Here is a 19,990-nt window from a genome sequence, read left to right as displayed (position 1 = left end):
TGGGGATTGTGAAAAGGCAGGAATTCCCTTAAAAGCAGAGAATGCCCCCTTTGAAAGCACGCATTGTGTGCGTTTGTACAGGAGCCGAGGGCTTGGGAATTAAGGCAGGCTTCCCTGTTCGGTGGTTTCCAGTGGGAAATCACTCCGGAAAGGAAACCCTTCAGTATGGATTTATTGTTTTTGTCTTTCGAACCATTATCTCTGTGACCAAAATACTGTCTGTGAAGTTCCTCAGATTCCAAGTCAGGTAAATTGGATTGGGCAGATCTGTAGCCAGACGGTGATAACAGGGACACTGCTTTCGGTGTCTGTGATGGAAGCATTGTTGGGTAATTGCAATTTCCGATCAGTAGAGCATGATGCTCCTTAAAAAATAAATAAATAAATAAATAAATAAATAAATAAATAAGTTACTGCTGAAATGCTGTCTTCTATGTCCTCTCTGTACACTCTCCCATCTCCTCCCTCCCAGATCCGCACCCGCTACTACAGTTCTGAAATTGGACCCAACTACAGATATTTTGTTGAAGATCAGGAAAGTTGCTCAGTTGAAAGTAGGGGATGAGGCTAGGGATACTGGGAGTGTGGCGACGAATTGTTACTGCCCTCTGATGCCGCATTTATTCTTTATGTGCCTTTGTGGGATTCTCAGCATGTGTATCTGTCTGAAGGGACTGTTGAGGGAAGGATTTCCGATTTGTTTCCGTTTCAAATAAACTGTCCCGATAATCTCATGGTTGATGTCTGATACTAACAGGGCAGAGTGTGTGTGTGTGTGTGTGTGTGTGTGTGTGTGTGTGTGTGTGCATCCTTAGTCCTGCCGAAACTCTCCTCTATAAGGGAGTGATTCTTTGACTTCTACAGAAGCCACTTTCCCTTTGCTGCCCCTAGTCTTCCTGCCCACAACCATCCACACCTTTCCTGTTGAAGTTTGGTTTGAGTCCATGGTCTTTATGGAAATACTGATCTTAGTTTCTTTAAAAAAAAAAAATGCATTCCTTTCTCCTTTCTTTTATTTTCTTTCCATCTTCATGTTGCTTTATTGATTGATTGATTGATTTTCCTGATGATTTGCAGTGAAAAGTGACTTCATAAAGAAGCTGCCACCAAAACTCTTTGGCAGTCTGGGCCCATCCCCCGTGATTGTATAGTGCCTGCTGATAAACCTCATGGGTCTCCTTCAAACTCAAATTCTGAAATTCCTGTTTTCACCACTTTGTGCTGTGGTGAAAAGGGACCTGGAGTGGAAGAATGCTCTCGGCAGCTACAGCCTCAGCCCTGAGACCAGATCTAGGTACCCAGGAAAGAGTTTCCTTTCTCACTCCAGTTAAATACAGCCTGGCTGGCAAGAGAAGGTAGTGCTAGCTGGCCAGGGGGAGGAGAGAGTTTACAGCCTTTTAAGATGCAGCCAGTTTACAATCCTGGCCTCCCTCTCCTCTTGGGTTCTGTGGCTGCCTTCCACTGACTGTCTTTAAACTCCTGGAAGGAGGAAGGAGGCTGATGTCCTTGCTCTGAGCTGGATGTCCAGGTTGCAGAGTCACTGTGAAGGTGCTGTGTTTCTAAGCTTGTGCATCAGCTCCTTGCTGGTCACCAGCAAAAGGATATTAAGACAGAGTGTTGGAGGCAAATCAGACAGAAGTATTGAAAGAAGGCATTTCAAGCTGCAGGAAATGGAGTCCCAGGAAATACCAAGGCCAGGTACTCAGAGTGCTGCTTGGCACATAATCCTTTTCCAGTGAGAGAGAGAGAGAGAGAGAGTGAGAGAGGAGAGAGAGAGAGAGAGAGAGAGAGAGAGAGAGAGAGAGAGAGAGAGAGAGAGAGAGATCCTAGTTTGAGGAAGTTGAACTGCAGTTGGAGCTGGGCTGTGCAAGCTGCTGCCACTTCAGTAACCTGAGCTGAGCTGGGGGAGGAGGTGGGGATCACAGGCAGTCAGGAGACAGAGGGAAAGGGACTTGTCTTTCTGAGCAGGAAAAATAGATGTGTCACTGGCAGAAACAAACTGGAGGTGGGGGAAGGGATGCATCTCAGGCAGCCGTGGTGTTACTTTAGGAAGGGGACCACTTGCAGCTTGGAAGGAAAGAAGTGCCTTATGCCTAGGAGGAGCCAGGCCAGAGCGGGCCCTGTAATCTGATCTTTTTCATGTTAACATCAGAATGCTATATAGGAAGGCCTTGCCTGGAGGCTCAGTTCTAGGTGTCCCATGGGAAGCCTGGAGGTATCCCTGGGGGAGGCAAACAGCCCCTGCTACCAGGAGAGCATCTGGTCCCAAACTGCCATTTCTCACAGGGAGCTACTTTGAAAAGTCCCTGACCCAGTGAAGGAGAGGAGGTTAAAAAAAAAAAGTGCAGCTTTGGGTTACTGTGGAATTTAACTGAAAATGCCCAGTGGGGAGAACTAGGAGGAAGAATATTGCTAAAGAAGAAACACATAGGTGAGCACTCTCCTCCGAATCTTCCTTCCTTCTCTGCTGTAATCTTGATTTTACCTTCCATTAGGAACCAGATTACGACTTCCGTGTCACCCAACTGTCCATCTAGGGGAGGGGAGTTCTTGCAATGTGGTCGTTATTTTCAGCCATACTACACTCTCCGCCCTAAGTTTCTGTAGCATATGCAAAGAGGAAAGAGTATACTGGGAAGTGTAGAACATCCTTTCTGGGTTCCCGTGGAGACACTAACACTTGGCCAGGCTTTCTTTGGCCTCCCAGAATGCCAGTTTCTTCCTTGGAGACTTGAAGCTTTAATTAAAACCAGAAAGCTATTGAAGACAGACCCAGCCAATGAGATTCTGCTTTCTGTGATGCTCAGGGATGAGAAATAAATAATTTTTTGCTGATGGCATTTCAAGTTGCTTCAGTTTTGCTCATGCCAGAGGAACTGGGTACATTATTATTAACACATTAGCATTGTGTAAGGAATCTCAGAACTTAGTATTAGACATGATGGCCTTTGTTCAGAGACCCATGGTGTGGGAGAATCCTGTGGGGATGGGGCAAGGGCACACCTGGAGTGCTCACAACATTGTATCAAAGAAGACATCCTTGTAGCATCCTCACTGAAAGTCACTTTGCCAGGTTCCTGAGAGGAAGGGGTAACATTCAGTTCTATTCCTATCCTACAATGTGTTATGAAGTTAGATCAGCTATGATAAAATATCTGAAATAACTTAGAAGGGGAAAAGCTTTTTTTACTTTTTATTATTATTGCAATTTTAAAAGTGTCAGTTCAGAGTCTGTTGGTGTTGATGTTTGGGGCTTTTGGTGAGGCAAAATCTAAAACAAAACAAAAACATGGTGGAACAAAGTCACTTACCTCCTGGCCAGGAAGGGAGAGGGAGAGAAAAAGGGGAACATTGAGCCCAAGCCCCCAGTGACCTAAAGACCTCAGGCTAGGTCCCACCTCTTAAGTTTCTAGTTCATAACAGTGCTGCTTTGGAGAAACATGAAATTTGATGGATATTAACAGCCAAACTTTCCATTGCTATTACCATATGAATTGCTGTGTGTGTGTGTGTGTGTGTGTGTGTGTGTGTGTGTGTGTGTGTGTGTTGGAGTGGGGCTTTTGTTGTTTTGTGAATTCTTCACTTCTATCTTTCTTTCTTCCCTTTCTTCTTTCTATTTCTTCTTCTTCCTCCTCCTCCTCCTCCTCCTCCTCCTCCTTCTCCTCCTCCTCTTATTATTATTATCAGTTGACGCAGGGTCTCACTGTGAAGCCCTAGCTGACCTCGAACTAACTATGTTGACTAGGCTGGTCTTGAACTCATAGAGACCTTCTTGCTTCTGCCTCCCAAATGTTAAGAATAAAGGGCTATGTCACCATGCATGCAGCCCTTGATAAATACTAAAAAGAAAGCACATGAAGCCACAACATTGATTGTCCCCTGCATTATTGTTCTGAGTTTTTATTTCCATTCTCATCTAGTCCTACTATGTTCGCTTAGACACATCAAGTTGGAATTAAATGAATGTCATGATTTGTTTAAGTTTTCAATTATGAGTTTCATAGATGCAGGCAGAACAGCTTTCCTGTTGTATTTGGAGTTTTACCTCAATGAAGGATGCTCTCTAAGGCTGAGGAAGTATTTTTAGTAGTCTTTGGTTTAGAAACCAACAAAAACTAACTTCTGCTGTTCAGTGTAAGTGATGCTAGTATCACCTTAAGAATGTGATCAGTCCTAAAGCCCACAGGATCCCTTAGAGTGGTCCTCAAACTTCCTACTGCTGAGACCCTTTAATGCAATTCCTCATGCTATGGTGACCCCCAACCATAAAACTATTTCATGGCTACTTCATAACTGTAATTTTGCTACTTTTATGAATTGTAATGTAAACATGGATATTAAGGATATCAGATATGTAACCCCTGTGGGGGTTGTGACCCACAGGTTGAGAATCACTGCCTTAGGAGGCTATAGCTGTCCCCTCCCCAGAACTACGGTGGACCATGGAAGGTTATGACACATAGCCCCATGTAAGACAGGAGCTCCTGCGTGGACTCTATGATGGGCAAGAACTCAGCCTTTCCAAATACTGAGGCAGGAGAAGGGATAAGTTTTGACCTTTGTTCAGAAAATCATCTCCTTGATCTAACTTAACTTTTCCTACCAGAAATATTCCTTTTTATATGCATGGAATTTTATTCATTTCAAAAATATCTTCATATCATATCCACCCCCTCACCTCAGATCTTCTTAGGAAGGAAGCCAAAGAAATAGCTATCCTTGCTCAGAAAATAAGGGGATGATTACCTTAGGTTGCCTGCAGAGATACAAGTTAGTGGTTGACCTGAGGCAGTGTATGTGTGAGCAGCCTCACACCTGGTATGACAAGATCTGATCTTTCTCATTACTTCCTGGCGAAATCATCCCAATAACTTATGTAGCTTCTTTGAGCCTCAGTACCCTTACCAGGAAAATGGGGATAAAGATGCCTCTGTCCCTTTGTCCTAGGGGTTGTAAGGATTAAGTTATCCCAGATAATTTCTGTCACTGAACTATTGGAGATTTTCTGTGCTGCCCCTTGGAGACCGATGCTTGGATTATTTTGCCACAGCCCCCCCCCCCTTAAGAAGACTACTCACAAAGCCCTTGTGTCTAGTAGTCTAACAAACTTAACAGTATATACATATCAACTAATGAGTCTGTTGAGCTACTTGATTCAACCGTGCACGAGTTGCATTATTAGATGCAGATTGTGCCACATCTGTGTATGACTCAGAGTCTCATGTGATGGCCAGTCCAGTTGGACACAAGGAAGTAGTAGTGTTTAAGAAATGCATTTTCGGCAAAGAATCAGAAGAAAAAAGAGGAAGGACACAGACCCGCCGGGAAGAGACATAGTGGACGATGAGGTGGTCTCCATCAGGTTCCATGGGCTTGAGATGTGTCATCTATGATAGAATTTCTAATCTCTCTAAAGAGGATAAATGATAGCGGAAATATCTTTGTCTTAGCACATCCAGGAAATTTTCTAGACTCTGGAATGCTCTTCACAGTCTCTTGGCTCCTGGAGTCTTGTATGTTCTCCCCCATGATACCTGGCCCTCCCTGTTCAGAACCAGCAGTGGGGTTTTCCTTAGTGTTCATCTTACAGTGTTTTCCAGTAAGCCGCACTTGGAGCAACACACAGGGCTTCTATTCCCTTCAGATTGATTTCTTTGATAATGCTGAGCATTCTGTCCCCGGTCGCCTTCAACACCTCAGCTTGCTCTATTGCCACATCCTGTTTAACTGGAGCATCTCCCTGCGAGGACAGCGGGCACCACTGTGCTTCTCGGTGAGGACGATGCACGAGTTATTCCCAATCAGCTCCGCTTATCTCTTCCCTGGTGCCTGAGCACTTCTGGTCTGCTGCTTTGGTACTTCTGGCACTCGCGTCCCGTAATTGCAGACCTGTCCAGGAAAAGTGCAAGCTTGCTCCTCAAAGGCCTGTATCTATTTAGGGTTGACTTCCGTTGCATGAACATATCATACAATTTATGTAGAGTTAGACTATTAAGAGTAAATTTTTTTTAAAAAGTATACCAGATCGTTGCAAAATGAAGCAACACGGGAGGACCTCTTAGAGTGAGTAATAACTAATTATGTTAATAGCTTTTTATAGTTTTGGCTGTCTTTCAGAGGAAATCACCCAAGCTCAGCTTCTCCCTCAAAGCCTAAGAGGTAATGGTATTTTACCACATGGGTGTCTTTTCAGTCAGTGGTTCCACGCATTCATTCAGTAATCAAATGTTTATTAAGTGCCTACTAGAGTGTCCTCACCATTTTAACACTCATCACTCTTGATGGTCTCTGAAAATTTCAGTCGTGCATCCTGGTTTCCACACCCATTTTGCCACTTAACCATTCCGTCTTCCTCACTGCTCAGTCAGCCCGCTTTTCTGCTCATTAGTGACTGCACAAGCCTGACTGCACAGGAAGAGAACCGGTGGAACACCACACAGAAGGGAAGTTGGAGTCTTGGGATGCAGGCTTCAGGTCGGGCAACAACCTGCCCCAGTGCCTTTCTTCTTACCTTCACTCATTGGAAAACGAAAAGGTTAAGGTTGATACGGGCAGTCTCATCTGAAATTCTGGGATGCTACAGCTAGATGTGTCAGAGCGATTTTAAACTTTTCCTTTAAAGTGCAGAGCTCCTCAAACTCATTTAATGACACCCCCAACAACTGTCCAAACCAATCCCCAGGAGAATTAAGGCACTCAGCTTGATGTTTGATGTGGTTAAAAGAGTTACGGAAGGGGAAGTTGGTGCCCTGGGGTAAATTAAATCAGAAGCTCCCCAATTAGAGCAGAAGAACAGGCTTGCAGGAAGGGGGTGGGTGGGTGGGTAAGGGTACGGTAAGTATGAAGCAACACCGCACACAGCAGCGTGGAAGAAAGCGAAGGGTTAAATTATCTTCACCGCTTTTGAAGCCTGGCCCTCCTTGATGAAGTAACTGAGTTGACACAAAGAAGATGGTACAAAGTCAACTCTGGAAAGTCCAAAGCTGTCGTGTTTCTTGGGACTTTACCATCGCCTCCTGCGCCCTGTGGGCATCCGGGATGGCGGCTGAAGCTGCTTCATTTGCACATCAGGGGTCTGAATATCATGTCATGATGTAGATCGTTAGGAGCTTGAAGGCTGGGGCAGAATCTCTGCTCCTGGGCTGTCACTCCATCCCCACAGGACTTGTCTGCTCATCCACTGGAAGCTTGTATGAAAAAAAAAAATGGCCACTGGGTTGCTTTGTGTGTGCTGTGGGATGGAGTGACAGACAGACAGACACACACACACACACACACACACACACACACACATACACACACGCACACACACAAAGCCACATTTTTCTGCACTGTTGGATTGGGGTGGGATCAGGAAAATGAATCTTTGTCTCGAGGTTAAGGCTATGAAAGGTTCACAGGTTTTCTGGATTGTCAGGAAGCACACCAGTTGACTTCTTAGAAAGAGAAGCTAATGGAAGCTATTGAGATGCTGTGGTTTCAAACCCTAGGAGTTTGGGGGTTTGAAAGGATGTTGGATGAAAACCAAAGAATTTTGGGTGAAAATGGAAGGAAAAAAGAGCACGCACATTGTGAAAAAAGCTTTATTATTATCGTTTATTATTACTATTACTATTATCTTTATGTAACAGTGATTTAATCTGTCTATGGAAAGGAACTACTTGGAGTTCCTGGGGACTGGGAGAGATACAGAGATGATATTAGCTGAATTTGATGGATCCAACATGTTAGTTGTCCAGGAATGCTTATTGGAACAAGTGGGGCATTATATTCTTGGAGCCCAATAAGAAAACTTGGGAGCCAAATTCTGTGTAGTTGTTGATGGCTATGCCCATGACCTATCATTATTTGAGCACAACCTTTTCTTTTTCTTTTTTTTTTTTTTAACATAACATGGTGGCCAGAAAGCAATGATTGGACATGAAAGCACCATGGGCCTTCTTGCTGCTCCTAACAAACATTGTCTTTAAGCACTCTGTTAAGAAGTTTTTGGTCTATGAATACTTTTTGAAGTCTTAGCATTATGGCTTGTATGGGGCTTCTTCCTGGAACTCTTGGATGGGAAAGCTCTGACATGAGATGATACTTTTGCCCTTGGTGAGTGGATGGTATGTTTGAGGAAACATGTTTAGCTAAACTGGAAGTCACCCTTCTTCAACTAAATTAGGAACCTTTTCCCAAGTGGAGTTTTGCTCCTTGTGTGATCCATGCTAAGGTGTATTGGAGAAGCTTCCAGAAGGATATCTTTGTTGGAGGAAGAGAAGCAAGGAACCTCTCTTAGCGGGAGAAGCTTCAGTGGCAGAAGTGAGCAAGTCTAGATTTAAAATTCCCTTGAGAAAATGAATACTAATCATGCAATGTAGAAAGCTGTCACATTGAGGATTAAATTGTATGCAGTAGGAGTCCAAGAACCACCACCAAGGCCAGGTAGATCTGAGAAGGCTTCAAAGAGTGTGTGAGATTTGAGTCTCACCCACAGCCAAGGGGTGGTCTTGGTTAAGTAGATGCAGAGGCTGGAAGATTCTGCACCTGGCAGTGTACGACAGAGAGAGAGCTATTGGTTCAACACAGTACTCTTCAGGTGGAGGCAGCAAGGCACAAGGATAGGTTCATGGGTCAAGGCTCCAGCTTCTCAGAGCTGAGCTGAGGAGCCAAGATCAGTTTCCCAAATGCTAGGAGTGCGGCTCCAGTTGAAAGAGGGTGTGCAGTGCACAGATTTTCAGGTTACAGCCTGGAGAACTCCGACTCTGACCAGGCTGCCCTCTTCTAGGCTCTGCCCGTCACCAGCTCTATGAGCAGTTGCAGTCCAATATTCAAAAGAACAAACAGTAAAACAATATACTAATGTTTGGATTGACCATTGGCCCTCCTCTGGCCCAAAAGACCCTGTGGCACTGGAAGTTATCTTTAGGAGTTTAGTGCATAATTGGAGAAGGACAGGGTAGTTTCAGTAGCAGTGCGATGCTTGAGTGCCTGACAGGATACCTAGAGGAGAGATGTTATAAAGGAAGGGAAATGGAGGGAGTATCTGTTCAGCTCTGTGGTGTGCCTAGCATTTTCTTTACTGCAGCCGGGTAAGGTGTGTCAAATGACAATGCATAAGGCAATGCTGAATCAGATGGTTGAGGGGATGAAGAATTGGTACTAGACCCAACATCCCATTCAACGTTAGAGGGCCTTTCTAGAAAGGCTAAGGAACTTATCATCTGTTATTCTCACATTTGGTTTGCGCTCATCATCCCAAATAAATACGTTCTTTTTATTTTCATTTTACATGTGACTCGTAGATGACTAGGGGTCAAGCAATCACCTGATGTTGGCTTTTTGGAGTCTGGTGGTGGTGTGAGTTAAATAACATTTGGGTCCAGAAAGGACTACCTCTGAGATTTCAGCAATCCCAAAACTTTAGTTTTCATATGTATAAAATGGGCACATCTCTGGGTTAAATCAGGTTCAAATGTATAGATATATAAGAAAGTGTACTTAAAGTATACCAGATGCACATTCTAGAAGCATCTTTACAATGTGGATTTCTGTTCTCTACTTGGATAGGAAATACTATGATCACAATTCTTTCTAACAGATCGACCATGATTCATCTATTTTGACACCATTCAGTATGTGTTATTTTTTTCCTCTGTAAGAGTCTGGCTAGTGAATAGAATGAGCAGGTGAGAAGTCTGATGCTGAAGTATTTGAAGGGATGCGGCAAGTCAGAGAGTAACAGTTTGGAGCTGCTATGGGCAGAAGCAAGTACAAGCTTTTGATAAGAAGCTGGTCAGCCTTTGTGTTTTAGATGGGTCATAAGATAAAAGAGTAATCATATATACAAGCTATGCATCAATTAACAATGGGGATACATTGGTTCTGAGAACTGCGTTGTTAAGTGCTTTTGTTATTGTGCAAATGTTAGAGTATGGTCTTGTATAAACCTAGATGGACAAGGGAATCATAAAAGTGGCCTCTGGATGCCATCAAGAGGCAGAGACATGAGAAGGCTGAGACTGCTCTGAACATATTAGCATGCCATATGGCTTTATAGTAAACTTTTTATAATTAGAAAGGATACAGTTAAATTAATGATAAAAGGTATAGAATAGGAAGACACATGAGCTAGTGGTATAGCCCTTCACTATTACAACTAGTATTATGTAATATACATGGTTTTTTATGCTGTCCTATTGTGTGACTGACATTGGAGTAGGTTTGTTCACACTGGGTCATACTAAAAGTATGAGTAATATCCTGTACTATATTATTACAATGATGGTAATATTGCTAGGTGATGGATGTTCAGATATATTATAATTTTATGGGACCACCACCACACATGCATTCTATTGTTGACCCACGTCTTGTTCTTCAATGCACTAGTATGTATCTGAACTCAACTGTGGATCTGACATAGGAAATGTGTGCCCTTGGACAAATTACTAACCTTTCTTGGACCTCGTTTCCCTGTATATACATTAAGAACAGGATCATGGCATCATACGCCTATATATGGATTAAATTGAAAATCACTGTAAGGTAGTGGTTCTCAACCTTCCTAATGCCGTGACTCTTTAATACAGTTCCTCATGTTGTGGTGACCCAATCATAACGTGATTTTTTTTTTTGTGGCTACTTCATAACTGTAATTTTGCTACTGTTATGTATTGTCATGTGTCTGTATTGTAATGTCTATGGGTCAGTCTAACACCAAAGGGATCATGACCCACAGGTTGAGAACTTCCCCTGTAAGGGTTCAGCACAAGCCATTCCCTCTCATTTTGATAGTGTTCTTTCCATAACCCCACGGAAGAATAGTGACAGCAAGTTGGATGCTCTCTCAGGAGCCAATCCCCACAGCTTACGCTACTGTGCCATTGTGAGCAGGCAGCTGGAATCAGAGTTGTGAGTTAATAGTGTGCCCAGTCTCAAGCCTTAGAAGCTTGATTCAGATTCTTCACCTGCTATTGAGATCCTAAGCACCAGAACTGATGCTCTATGCTTCCGTGTGAATTCATCTCATCCCACTTAACCAGAGCTGGAGAACCAACCGGAGCTGATAAAGCAATGGGAGGAACCAGTCCCGCCTTTTAAGAGCTTCTAAGTAGACAAGGCTTAGTACCTAGGAATGCCAGGCTGGAAGAGGATAAGGGGCTCACCTCATGGCTTTCCCTTATTCATTAAAAAGATGTGGTGGTGGTAGTGGGGATTTCTGACTGAACGCGGTGATGTTTCCTCCATGAGACAAGCCATCAATAAAGAAGAGCAGAGTGCCCAACTTAGCAGCTTTAAACTCAGCTATCTGTATGCTTTCCATTGTGCATGAGTGTGGAGAAGGCTTGATTCCAACCCCTGGGCCATAGGGTTTTCCCTGGGACCTGAGAAGAGAAGGCAACACTAGCCGATGTGTAACTTGGCTGACACATTCCAGGGGACCAGTCAAGTTTAACAAAAAGTGTGAGCATTTACTAAGGTGATCCCAGGTAATTATGATCTCATTTAATATTTAATCTTCAATTACTTCTCCTAGGAGCCCCTGAGGTAGGATTATTACCCACTTTCCAAACGAGACTTGAATGGCTTAAAAAATGCCTTGCTGAACATAGTTACTAATAGGCAAGAGACTAAGCGATCTAATCCTATGACCTCCAGTCTGGCTTTCCCGCTTTTCTCTGCAAGGAGAAGCGTTGTCTTTGAACATCTCCTCTTGGACAATTTCTCCTTGTGTTCACGGAGTTCTGAAATGTGTAGAGACCTGTTTGTTTAAAACACTGTCCATGCATTATAAAGATCCTGATTATGTGGACAAGAAGGACAACCTAAAAATATTGAAGCACACAGCTTGTCAAGTGCTTTGATGGCAAATGCCCAAGGAATTGAGAGCAAGACCCCCTTCTATCTTTCTGTCTCTGTCTCTCTCTTCCTCTGTGTGTGTGGGGGGTGGGGGGATGTAGGCACCTGCGTGTGTGCATGCATGCATGAGTGAGTGTGGGTGTTTACATGTGCAAGTGTGTTCAATGAGTATGTTAAAAATGAATTCAGCTAGTGTTCTGGATGGAGGTGAAACTTGACTGATTCTTGAGCTAACTTAGAGCTAAACCTTGTAGAAATGAGAAAAGTCACCAAACCAATGGAACTAGGGACGTTATATAGAGTAATGCACATCAAGAGAGCTTAGGAGGTATTGTTGGAAGATGTATTGGGTGAAAAACTTAAACAGTGTTTCTTGGAGGAAGTAAAATGTGGCCTGGAATGTACCTCACAGGTGTGTAGAGCACAAAGAAGGCTGCTGGGTAAGAGCTTTGTCCTTTGTTGTAGACCACAGACATAGATGCAGTGTCAGCCAACTGTGGTGTGAGGCTATCTTCACTCTTGCTGATTGAGAGCCAGGTATGTGTTGGGTCACTTGATCCATTTACCAGTGTTTATGGACCATTTATTCCAGGAATTTTGGCAGCGGGAAGGGTTTCAAGAAACATCACTCAGAGTTATAGGCACGCCAAGTCAAATGGTGACTGACTGGCTGGACTTTGACACAACCCTTCTTTCGACATTCACTGAATAAAGAATTTAGGGCCTCTCTCCATGTATCAGGGACTGTGGCAGGCACTGGAGACAGCCTGGTACCCGAAAGAGGCAACACTGTTACCCTCAGGGTTCTCAGTGTCTAGTAGGGAAGATGAGGTGGTGTAGAAAGTGCCGGGAAGGATATGTTGTGTGTCACAAAAGCAGAGAAACAGAGTCCGGACTTGAACAAATCAGAGAAGAGATATTTGATCTCATTTTTGTCTTTAACTCAGGAAGGCTGGAGGAGGGTTCCAGGTGTGTGGGAAGTTGCATGTGAATCTGCTGTGACTTTCTCCCAGTGCCCTTAGCAGATATGAAGAAGGGTGAACAGCAGCTACCCTCCTGCCAAAGTCCTTAGAATCTCACAAGAGAGTTTTCCCCAATAGTAGTAGGTCAGTGAGTGTAGGAGAAAAATCAAATGCAAAGGAAAGAACGTGATGAGGGGGGAGGAATATTAGGAATGGGGGATGGAGGGCAGAATCCTAAACTAAATGTCATAAGAACCTGGAGAGCAGGATCATTAAATGGAAAGAAATAACTAAAAGAATAATTGAAAAAAAATTCATGAGCTAGAGATGATCTACATGGCTCTTGGTGTTCCAGAAAAAGCCAGGGGAGACAGACAGAGCCATGCTACGTTAAACAAAAGCAAACACCCAAGGAAGCAAACTATAAAACCTGTCGTCTACCCAGAAAAAAAGGCAGTGCCTAGCCAACCTCGATTTTCTATTGGACGTTCTGAAGAGTTCTGAGGAAAGAGTTACGGCCTGAGAATTATCCAGTCAAGCTAGGGCTTTTACCTGCCAACCTGGAAGGAGTCCTTGGCCTGGTGGCAATTGTACACACAGAAGTCTAGGAGGAGATGACAGTGGAAGGTGACAGGAATGAGCAGTGAGGACCTACCTGCATTCCTGACTGTTTGGTTTTAAGAGCTCAAGAGGTGTGTGCTTTTAAAAAGTTTATTTTAACCTAAGAAACACAGAGTTTAACTATCAATAAATCCATGTAACTATGGCCCAATGGGGGAGATAAGAAAGACAGCACTTTTCCATATTGTTGCTGAGACACTGAGGTTGACAGGGGTCTCATGAGGGTTCCGAAGAGGCAGAAGGAAGCCCATGAATCATATCTTTTGACTCCAATTGAGTATGCCAAGGGCTTTGTCTGTTTCCGCCATGTTGCAGACTTGGAAAACAGTTATCAGGATGGCAATGGGCAGTATGTGGCTGGTGACCTGGGAGCCAAGCAATCAAGGGGAGGTGGATGAAACTGGGAAGGCAAGCTCAGTTTTTCATCTATCTATTTGGTCCAGTAAAGTTCTTGAATGTCTCTTCTGTGCTCGATGCTATGCTGAGCATTGGGCTGGTAAATGGTTCAAATGCAATGGATGCCTGCTATTAGGAGACAAAGGAGCTGTGTACGGAGAAGCTACCTCCAAATATAGAATAAGAAGCACCCTGCGGTCAAGGCACTGCCTAGGAGAAGTGTATGGAACAGAAAGTCTGAGGCACAGGTTTTCAGACCCCAGCCCATCCAGTACCTGGAAGCTGGGGAACGCCAAAGTGCCTGTTCTTCTACCCGGACCCTGGTTCAGTATGTGTAGCTTGAGAATCGACGTTATTCCACCAGGCTTAGAATAAGTAAGAGTTTCCCAGGCAGCAGGAAGCATTTTTTTCAGACAGGAAAAAAATCCCTGTATCTTGCAGATTTGGAAGGGAGGGAGGAGGGTCTGTTTAGGACTCCCCTGAGTATAAGCAACATCTAGCCATGTGGATTTTCCCTGGGTACTAGAGAAATCCTGCTGTGGGTTCAAACTGTTCAATTTAAAGTGTCCCCATAGGCCTTCGGCTGCGCAAAACGAAGCCGCGTAAGAGAGCATGTTCCATCGTTGTTGAGCGAAGTGTGGGGTCAGGCACTCAGAGTGGCTTGTCTAGCTAGCATGTCACAGACTTTGGATGCCAGAGCAGGAGTAGAGATCCCATCGCCATACTCTGGTCTCATTGTGTGATCTAACTGTTCTTTCCAGGCTCTACGGCTTCGTAGGACCTGCTGAAGACTTATTTCCTAAGCAGTCCTAATTGTCTCAGTCCCTGTGCGACAACCCTGTAGGCAACCGCGGAAGGGTTGGCTCGTGTTGCATGGGAGGCAGGGACCCAGTCACAGGGTGTTTGTTCATTGTGTGCTGCCCTCTCTGAGCCAGTTGCCAGCTGCAGGAATGTGAACAGGTCAAAATGCTTTCACCTTGCCTGGGCTCCCCCAGCTCTGAGGGTGTGACTGTGCTCACACGCGTGTGTCGGCAGGGGCTTACCACAAGAGGACTGGCAGAGGTCTCCCAGACCCACCACAGAACTCAAAGAGTATGTAGGCTGGCAGGTATGTGCTGGGGTGAATGATGGACAGCAACTTTGTGGGCTGGTGAGGCCAACAGAGAGCTTAGGTTTCTTTGCTCTGTGTTTTTGAAAGCTTTTTTTTTTTTTAATTTTAGGATTTTTAAGATGATGGGGTTCACGTGCACACAGTATCTGGATCTTTATCCCCAGGATAGGCATAAAATTTGACTGGGGCTTCCTGGGTGGGTGGGGCTAATTTTGGAGAAGGACTTTGAATAGCTGTCAGGTGTGAATATATTTTCATTCAGAAAGAACTTCTAGAAACCTTCTAAGAGCACCATCCCAGGATGGAAAGGAAGTGAATGTGAATACTATTCAGTGGCTGCTGACCTCAGCCTGAGACTCAGTTGCTGTTGAATTAGGAAAATAAGATGCATGTGCTCAAAACAACTAGAAGGCAATACAAGATGGACATTTAGAGGCAATCTATACAGCCGGGTGGAATGTGAGTCAGACCAGGGAGTTAGTGCTGTTACCCAGAGTTTGTAAAGTTGTTACTATGGAGATGCAAATACTGGGCACTAACCTGGAATTATGGGAAGGCTTGGGGTTTTGCTTGTTAATTTTGCATTCATTTCTTCATGGCATATACTTTTAGAGAGGACCAGTCATATGCTTAGTGATTGCATGGATCATTGACAGCAATTGCAAGAACTGATTCTGTTAACATGCCAGTGCAGAGAACACTGTTGAGACAGGTTTGAACTGAGTAATCAGTTCAACTTAGTAACTAAGATGGTCTGAGACTATTTTAATGTGAGAGACCTGAATGGTAGGTCTAGAATAGATGTTTGTAAAGCTTGGGACTCTTTAAAATGGCCTTATTATTTTATCTATAGTACATGTTAGGAGAAACTCCAGCTGTCCCCCAAACTCCAGCTGGTTCAGGTCCTCAAGAAAGCACAGTCAGATTTCAGCAGGGGGTTCAACTATCTGTTTAGTGTTAGGTTTCCTAGTTCTGCAGTGGTATGAGGTGTGCACTGCCCTGAAACAAGCTTTGATAGAGTTCTTTCCCCTGCTGACTTCCAGTACCTGTAAGACCAAATCCAAAGGCACCAGTGTGTCTGTTACTCAAGAAGTGATCCAGCTGCAACCTTTTATTGGCTGTATTTCTCACCAGTCCCACTTGTTGCCACGCCCCTTAGCAGCATATCCGTTTGCTCTGTCCTTAGCACAATCCTACATGTTCCTGGCTCACATTTTGCCCTGTGCTGTACTGTCTGTTTTCTGCTATTGTCTCTTTTCTTTCCCTCTTTCTTTAATTCTTTTCATGGTGTAGCTAAGTGTGGTATGTGCATATATTTGCATGAGGGCAAGTGTGTGTGTGTGTGTGTGTGTGTGTGTGTGTGTGTGTGCGCGCGCGCGCGCGCGCACCTGTGCATGCATGCATGTATGCCTGCCTTCATGCAACTGTGTGTACCTGTGTGTGAAATGAGATTGCTGTCATTGGTCTCCATAGCCAGTTCACTCCTGGGAACCTCGTTTCCACCTCCCGAGGCTGCAATTACAAGCAAGCCACATTGCACTTGAGTTGGTTCTGGAAATCTTTTTTTTTTTTTTTTGGGGGGGGGGGTTTCGAGACAGGGTTTCTCTGTGTAGCTTTGTGCCTTTCCTGGGACTCACTTGGTAGCCCAGGCTGGCCTCGAACTCACAGCAATCCGCCTGCCTCTGCCTCCCGAGTGTTGGGATTAAAGGCGTGCGCCACCACTGCCCGGTGGTTCTGGAAATCTTAATTCAGATCCTCTTGTGTATGGGGTAGGCATGTTAATCATCACCCTAGTGATCTTAACCATCACCCTAGTGCTCCATCTCTAGAGGGTCTTCCTTCTTTCTTAATAGTTGCTCAAAATCCCAGCAAGAGCCTGTGCTTTGGTAGCTCTCCTGCACTGGTGCTGAAGCTCCCTTGCACACCAGTGGTGCAGCCCTCCTGCACTGATGCATTAGCTCTCCTGCACACTGGTGCTGCAGCTCTCCTGCACTGGTACTGTAGCTCTCCTGCACTGGTGCTGCAGCTCTCCTGCACTGGTGCATTAGCTCTCCTGCACACTGGTGCTGCAGCTCTCCTGCACACTGGTGCTGCAGCTCTCCTGCATTGGTGCTGTAGATTTCTTTAGAGTTACTTTTCAGATCTCTGATCAAGAGTGTGATCTTCAGGGAATGGATAGTTTCGTTGTATCTTAGGATCTTTAGAGAAATTATTGAATTGGATTTTCATTTTTTGGATCTCTTAGTACTGCCTCTAAATAATTATTGACTCATGCAGTTAAGTATATGAAAATCTGAAGCCAATCTTTTTAAATGGGAGACGCTTTCTTCATAATAATTTTCTACCTATGTCATACCCTATCCATTCATCCGTAGTTTGTGTTTCATCTAGCTTCATCTCCTCACAATGTCTGCCTGCTCTAGCTGGAGGTCCAGATGAATTGCTAAGAGCCATCAGAGGAAGTCTTTGCCTTATCTTACATCCAGTATGGGCACATTTGCCTGAGGGTGATAGTTACTGGGAGAATTAAAGCATCGTATTGGTGATTCCTGCCTAAGGGAGTAAGCCTTGGGCATTGCTGTCCTTAGGGGGTGGGAAATGACTTCCAGTGTGTTTGGAGCTGGAGTGTAGACTGAGAGAAGCCTACTGGACTCTCCCTGCCCTAAGCAGGGCCATGTCCTCAGGCATCTTGGTGCCTTAGGGTTCTACACTGCTATCTGCCGCTGATGAGAGAGGAATCAATGGATGGTGGTTACTTGAGAAAACTTCTGCCTCTTTTTTTTTGAAATAGCGTTTCTCTATATCCTTCTGGCTGTCCTGGAACTTACTATGTAGGAAAGCTAGCTTTGAATTGGTGATCTTCCTGCCTCAGTTTCCCAAATGCTGGGATCACTGGCGTATACCACCACAGTTGGCTTAAAAGTGACATTTTATAAAATAAAAGGTTTCAGGCATAGAGTCATATTAGTATACTGGAGACAAAGACTTCAGTAAGAAAGAAAAGAAAAGAAAGGCAAGTGTCATGTGTTCCAACTACGTCCTCTGTTCTCCAGCCAAGGAAGGTACTCAGTCTTGTTGGCAGCCTGAGTGGCAGCTGTTTAGGGTTTTCTTGGGAGCCTCAGCAAAGGTACCCCTGATTTTACTACAGCGGTCTTAACCCTTTCAGAAGAACACTGTACCACTACTTTTTCCTGAGAGGGAAACTTCTTATAAATGTGGCTGTCTGCAGGACTGAGCCTTTTCCAGGCTCTGAGTGTGTTTCTGGGCTTCTCTGCGAACTTCCATGGCCTGCCTGGAGGTTTCTTATCTAAGCTACTTCCTCATCTGGCTTTCTGGCTGGGTACTGGCTGAGAACATGATGGTTCCAGAGCCAGAAGCCACATACTCAGCTGTCAGGTTCCAGTTCTTGGCTGTTCTCAGTGTGTCCTTACAAGCCTCACTGGGCACACGTGGTAGGCACATTTGATGACCAGTTCTTTAAACTGATGGGCTCAGAGGTAGAAACAGAAACTCTGTAGAAATGTTTCCTGCTGGCCACGGGGAGAGTGCCCAGTGGCGTAAGAAGGAAGGCTCGGACATAATGAGACTCCTGCTAGAAGATAGGGCAGTCTGTGTAGCTCTGAGACATTAGGTTTTCTCTTACAGATGGACAGCTGCGCTTGCCTTTGACTTTCGCAGTTATGAGTCTGAACTAGGGAATAAATAAACCAGGCATGGAGGAGAGTAAGAGGGAAGGATAGTTGGCTCATCATGGGAATATCTGGAGAAAGTCTGATTTTTCTCTTCTCATCTTGGATGGGAGAGGGCAGAGAAGATGCTGGAAGGATCCCTGACACTTTCGATGACTTGTGAAATGCTGCTTCTCTCTCTTTCTTTTGCTGTTCTGTTGTGTGGACAAAATGGCCCTTCATCTAAGGAACAAGAAAGGAAGTTAAAACTTGTATAAATGGCTATTTTATATAAGTAACAGAAACGATTAGCTACCTAATGTTTCTGTAGATACAAACATTTAAAAGTCTGTTTTGCATTAATCCCAGTGTTGTTAGTGATTTCCTATTGAAATCTTTTGGTTTTATTATCAGCTCTCATTTCACCTAAGTTTAAGAGACAGATTGCCAGGTATAGTAGCCCACATGGAAAACGCCAGCGTTCTGTAGGCTGAGTCAAGAATATAGCTACCAATTGGATTTTGGCCTGAGTGACACAGTGAATTCTAGCCCAGCCTGTACTACAGAATGAGACCCTGTCTCACAGAATGAAACACAAAACCCCAAAGCAAATGAAATGAACAAGTAGAAACAAAAACCAGAAACCTTTGTATAATGGAGATTATGTGTGATTTGAGTATTGACAAGTGACAAGGAAGAGCCAGGTGGGTAGTCTAAAGGATGCCCTTCCTCTACAAAGGGCTTGGGGAAGGCTCTCAGGAGCAGCTGAGTGTGCTGTTCATTTTGCAAACCGTTCCTCAGATGGACAAGGGAAGTGACAGCAGGAGGCACCTGGATACTGTTCCCACAGACCTGTGTTAGCCCTCTGAGTCTCCTCTCATTGTGGCTGGTTTTACTGGTGACAGAGTCCATTGTGGCTTCAGTGTGAGAAACCTCCAGTTGTTACTAGCTGAGGACTCACCTCTCTTATCTTTATTATTGGGCCTGCAACCATAAAAATTAATAATAACCCATCGTGACGGCATGTGTGATATGCTTCCCCTGTGCTCTAGAATAATTCTGTTTGGGTATGTGAACTTTTGGACTGATTTTCTGATACTGTTGGCTTGTGGGAAGGACTTTAGAAACTGAGATTGGATCTTTTGGGGTCCAGTTCTTTCCTACCATAGCCACTTATTTCTCTGCTTCTCAATTGCAGATCTGATCTCTCCTGAGCATCTCACCACATCTCCATTCTTGGGACGTTGAATCCAGCAGTTGGACTACTTTGTTCTTGGAATTTTGGGTGTCTTCTCTTTCAACCTTTTCCATTTCCCTTCATCCCTTCCCCCTCCCAAGAACTCCTGAAGACTGTGGGATTACCATGGAGTCCAGGGAAATTTTAAGCA

The 19,990-nt window shown here is 44.4% G+C and overlaps 1 protein-coding gene across 1 annotated transcript in view; it reads left to right on the top strand.

Annotated features, from left to right (window-relative positions):
- The window catches only part of Setbp1 (SET binding protein 1), a 352,017-nt gene that overhangs the window by 841 nt on the left and 331,186 nt on the right, over nt 1-19,990 (top strand). The window contains exon 2 of the mRNA XM_059246619.1: nt 19,801-19,990. This exon is cut by the window's right edge and continues 440 nt beyond it. Coding sequence (XP_059102602.1) covers nt 19,966-19,990 — 25 coding nt within the window. The 5' untranslated portion in view covers nt 19,801-19,965. The remainder of the gene's footprint in view (nt 1-19,800) is intronic.

The sequence above is a fragment of the Peromyscus eremicus genome, chromosome 19 (genome assembly GCF_949786415.1).
Source record: "Peromyscus eremicus chromosome 19, PerEre_H2_v1, whole genome shotgun sequence".
In the NCBI taxonomy this organism is placed as follows: Eukaryota; Metazoa; Chordata; class Mammalia; order Rodentia; family Cricetidae; genus Peromyscus; species Peromyscus eremicus.
The sequence above is the reverse complement of the archived record's forward strand: the minus strand, read 5'-3'. Positions and strand labels throughout refer to the sequence as shown.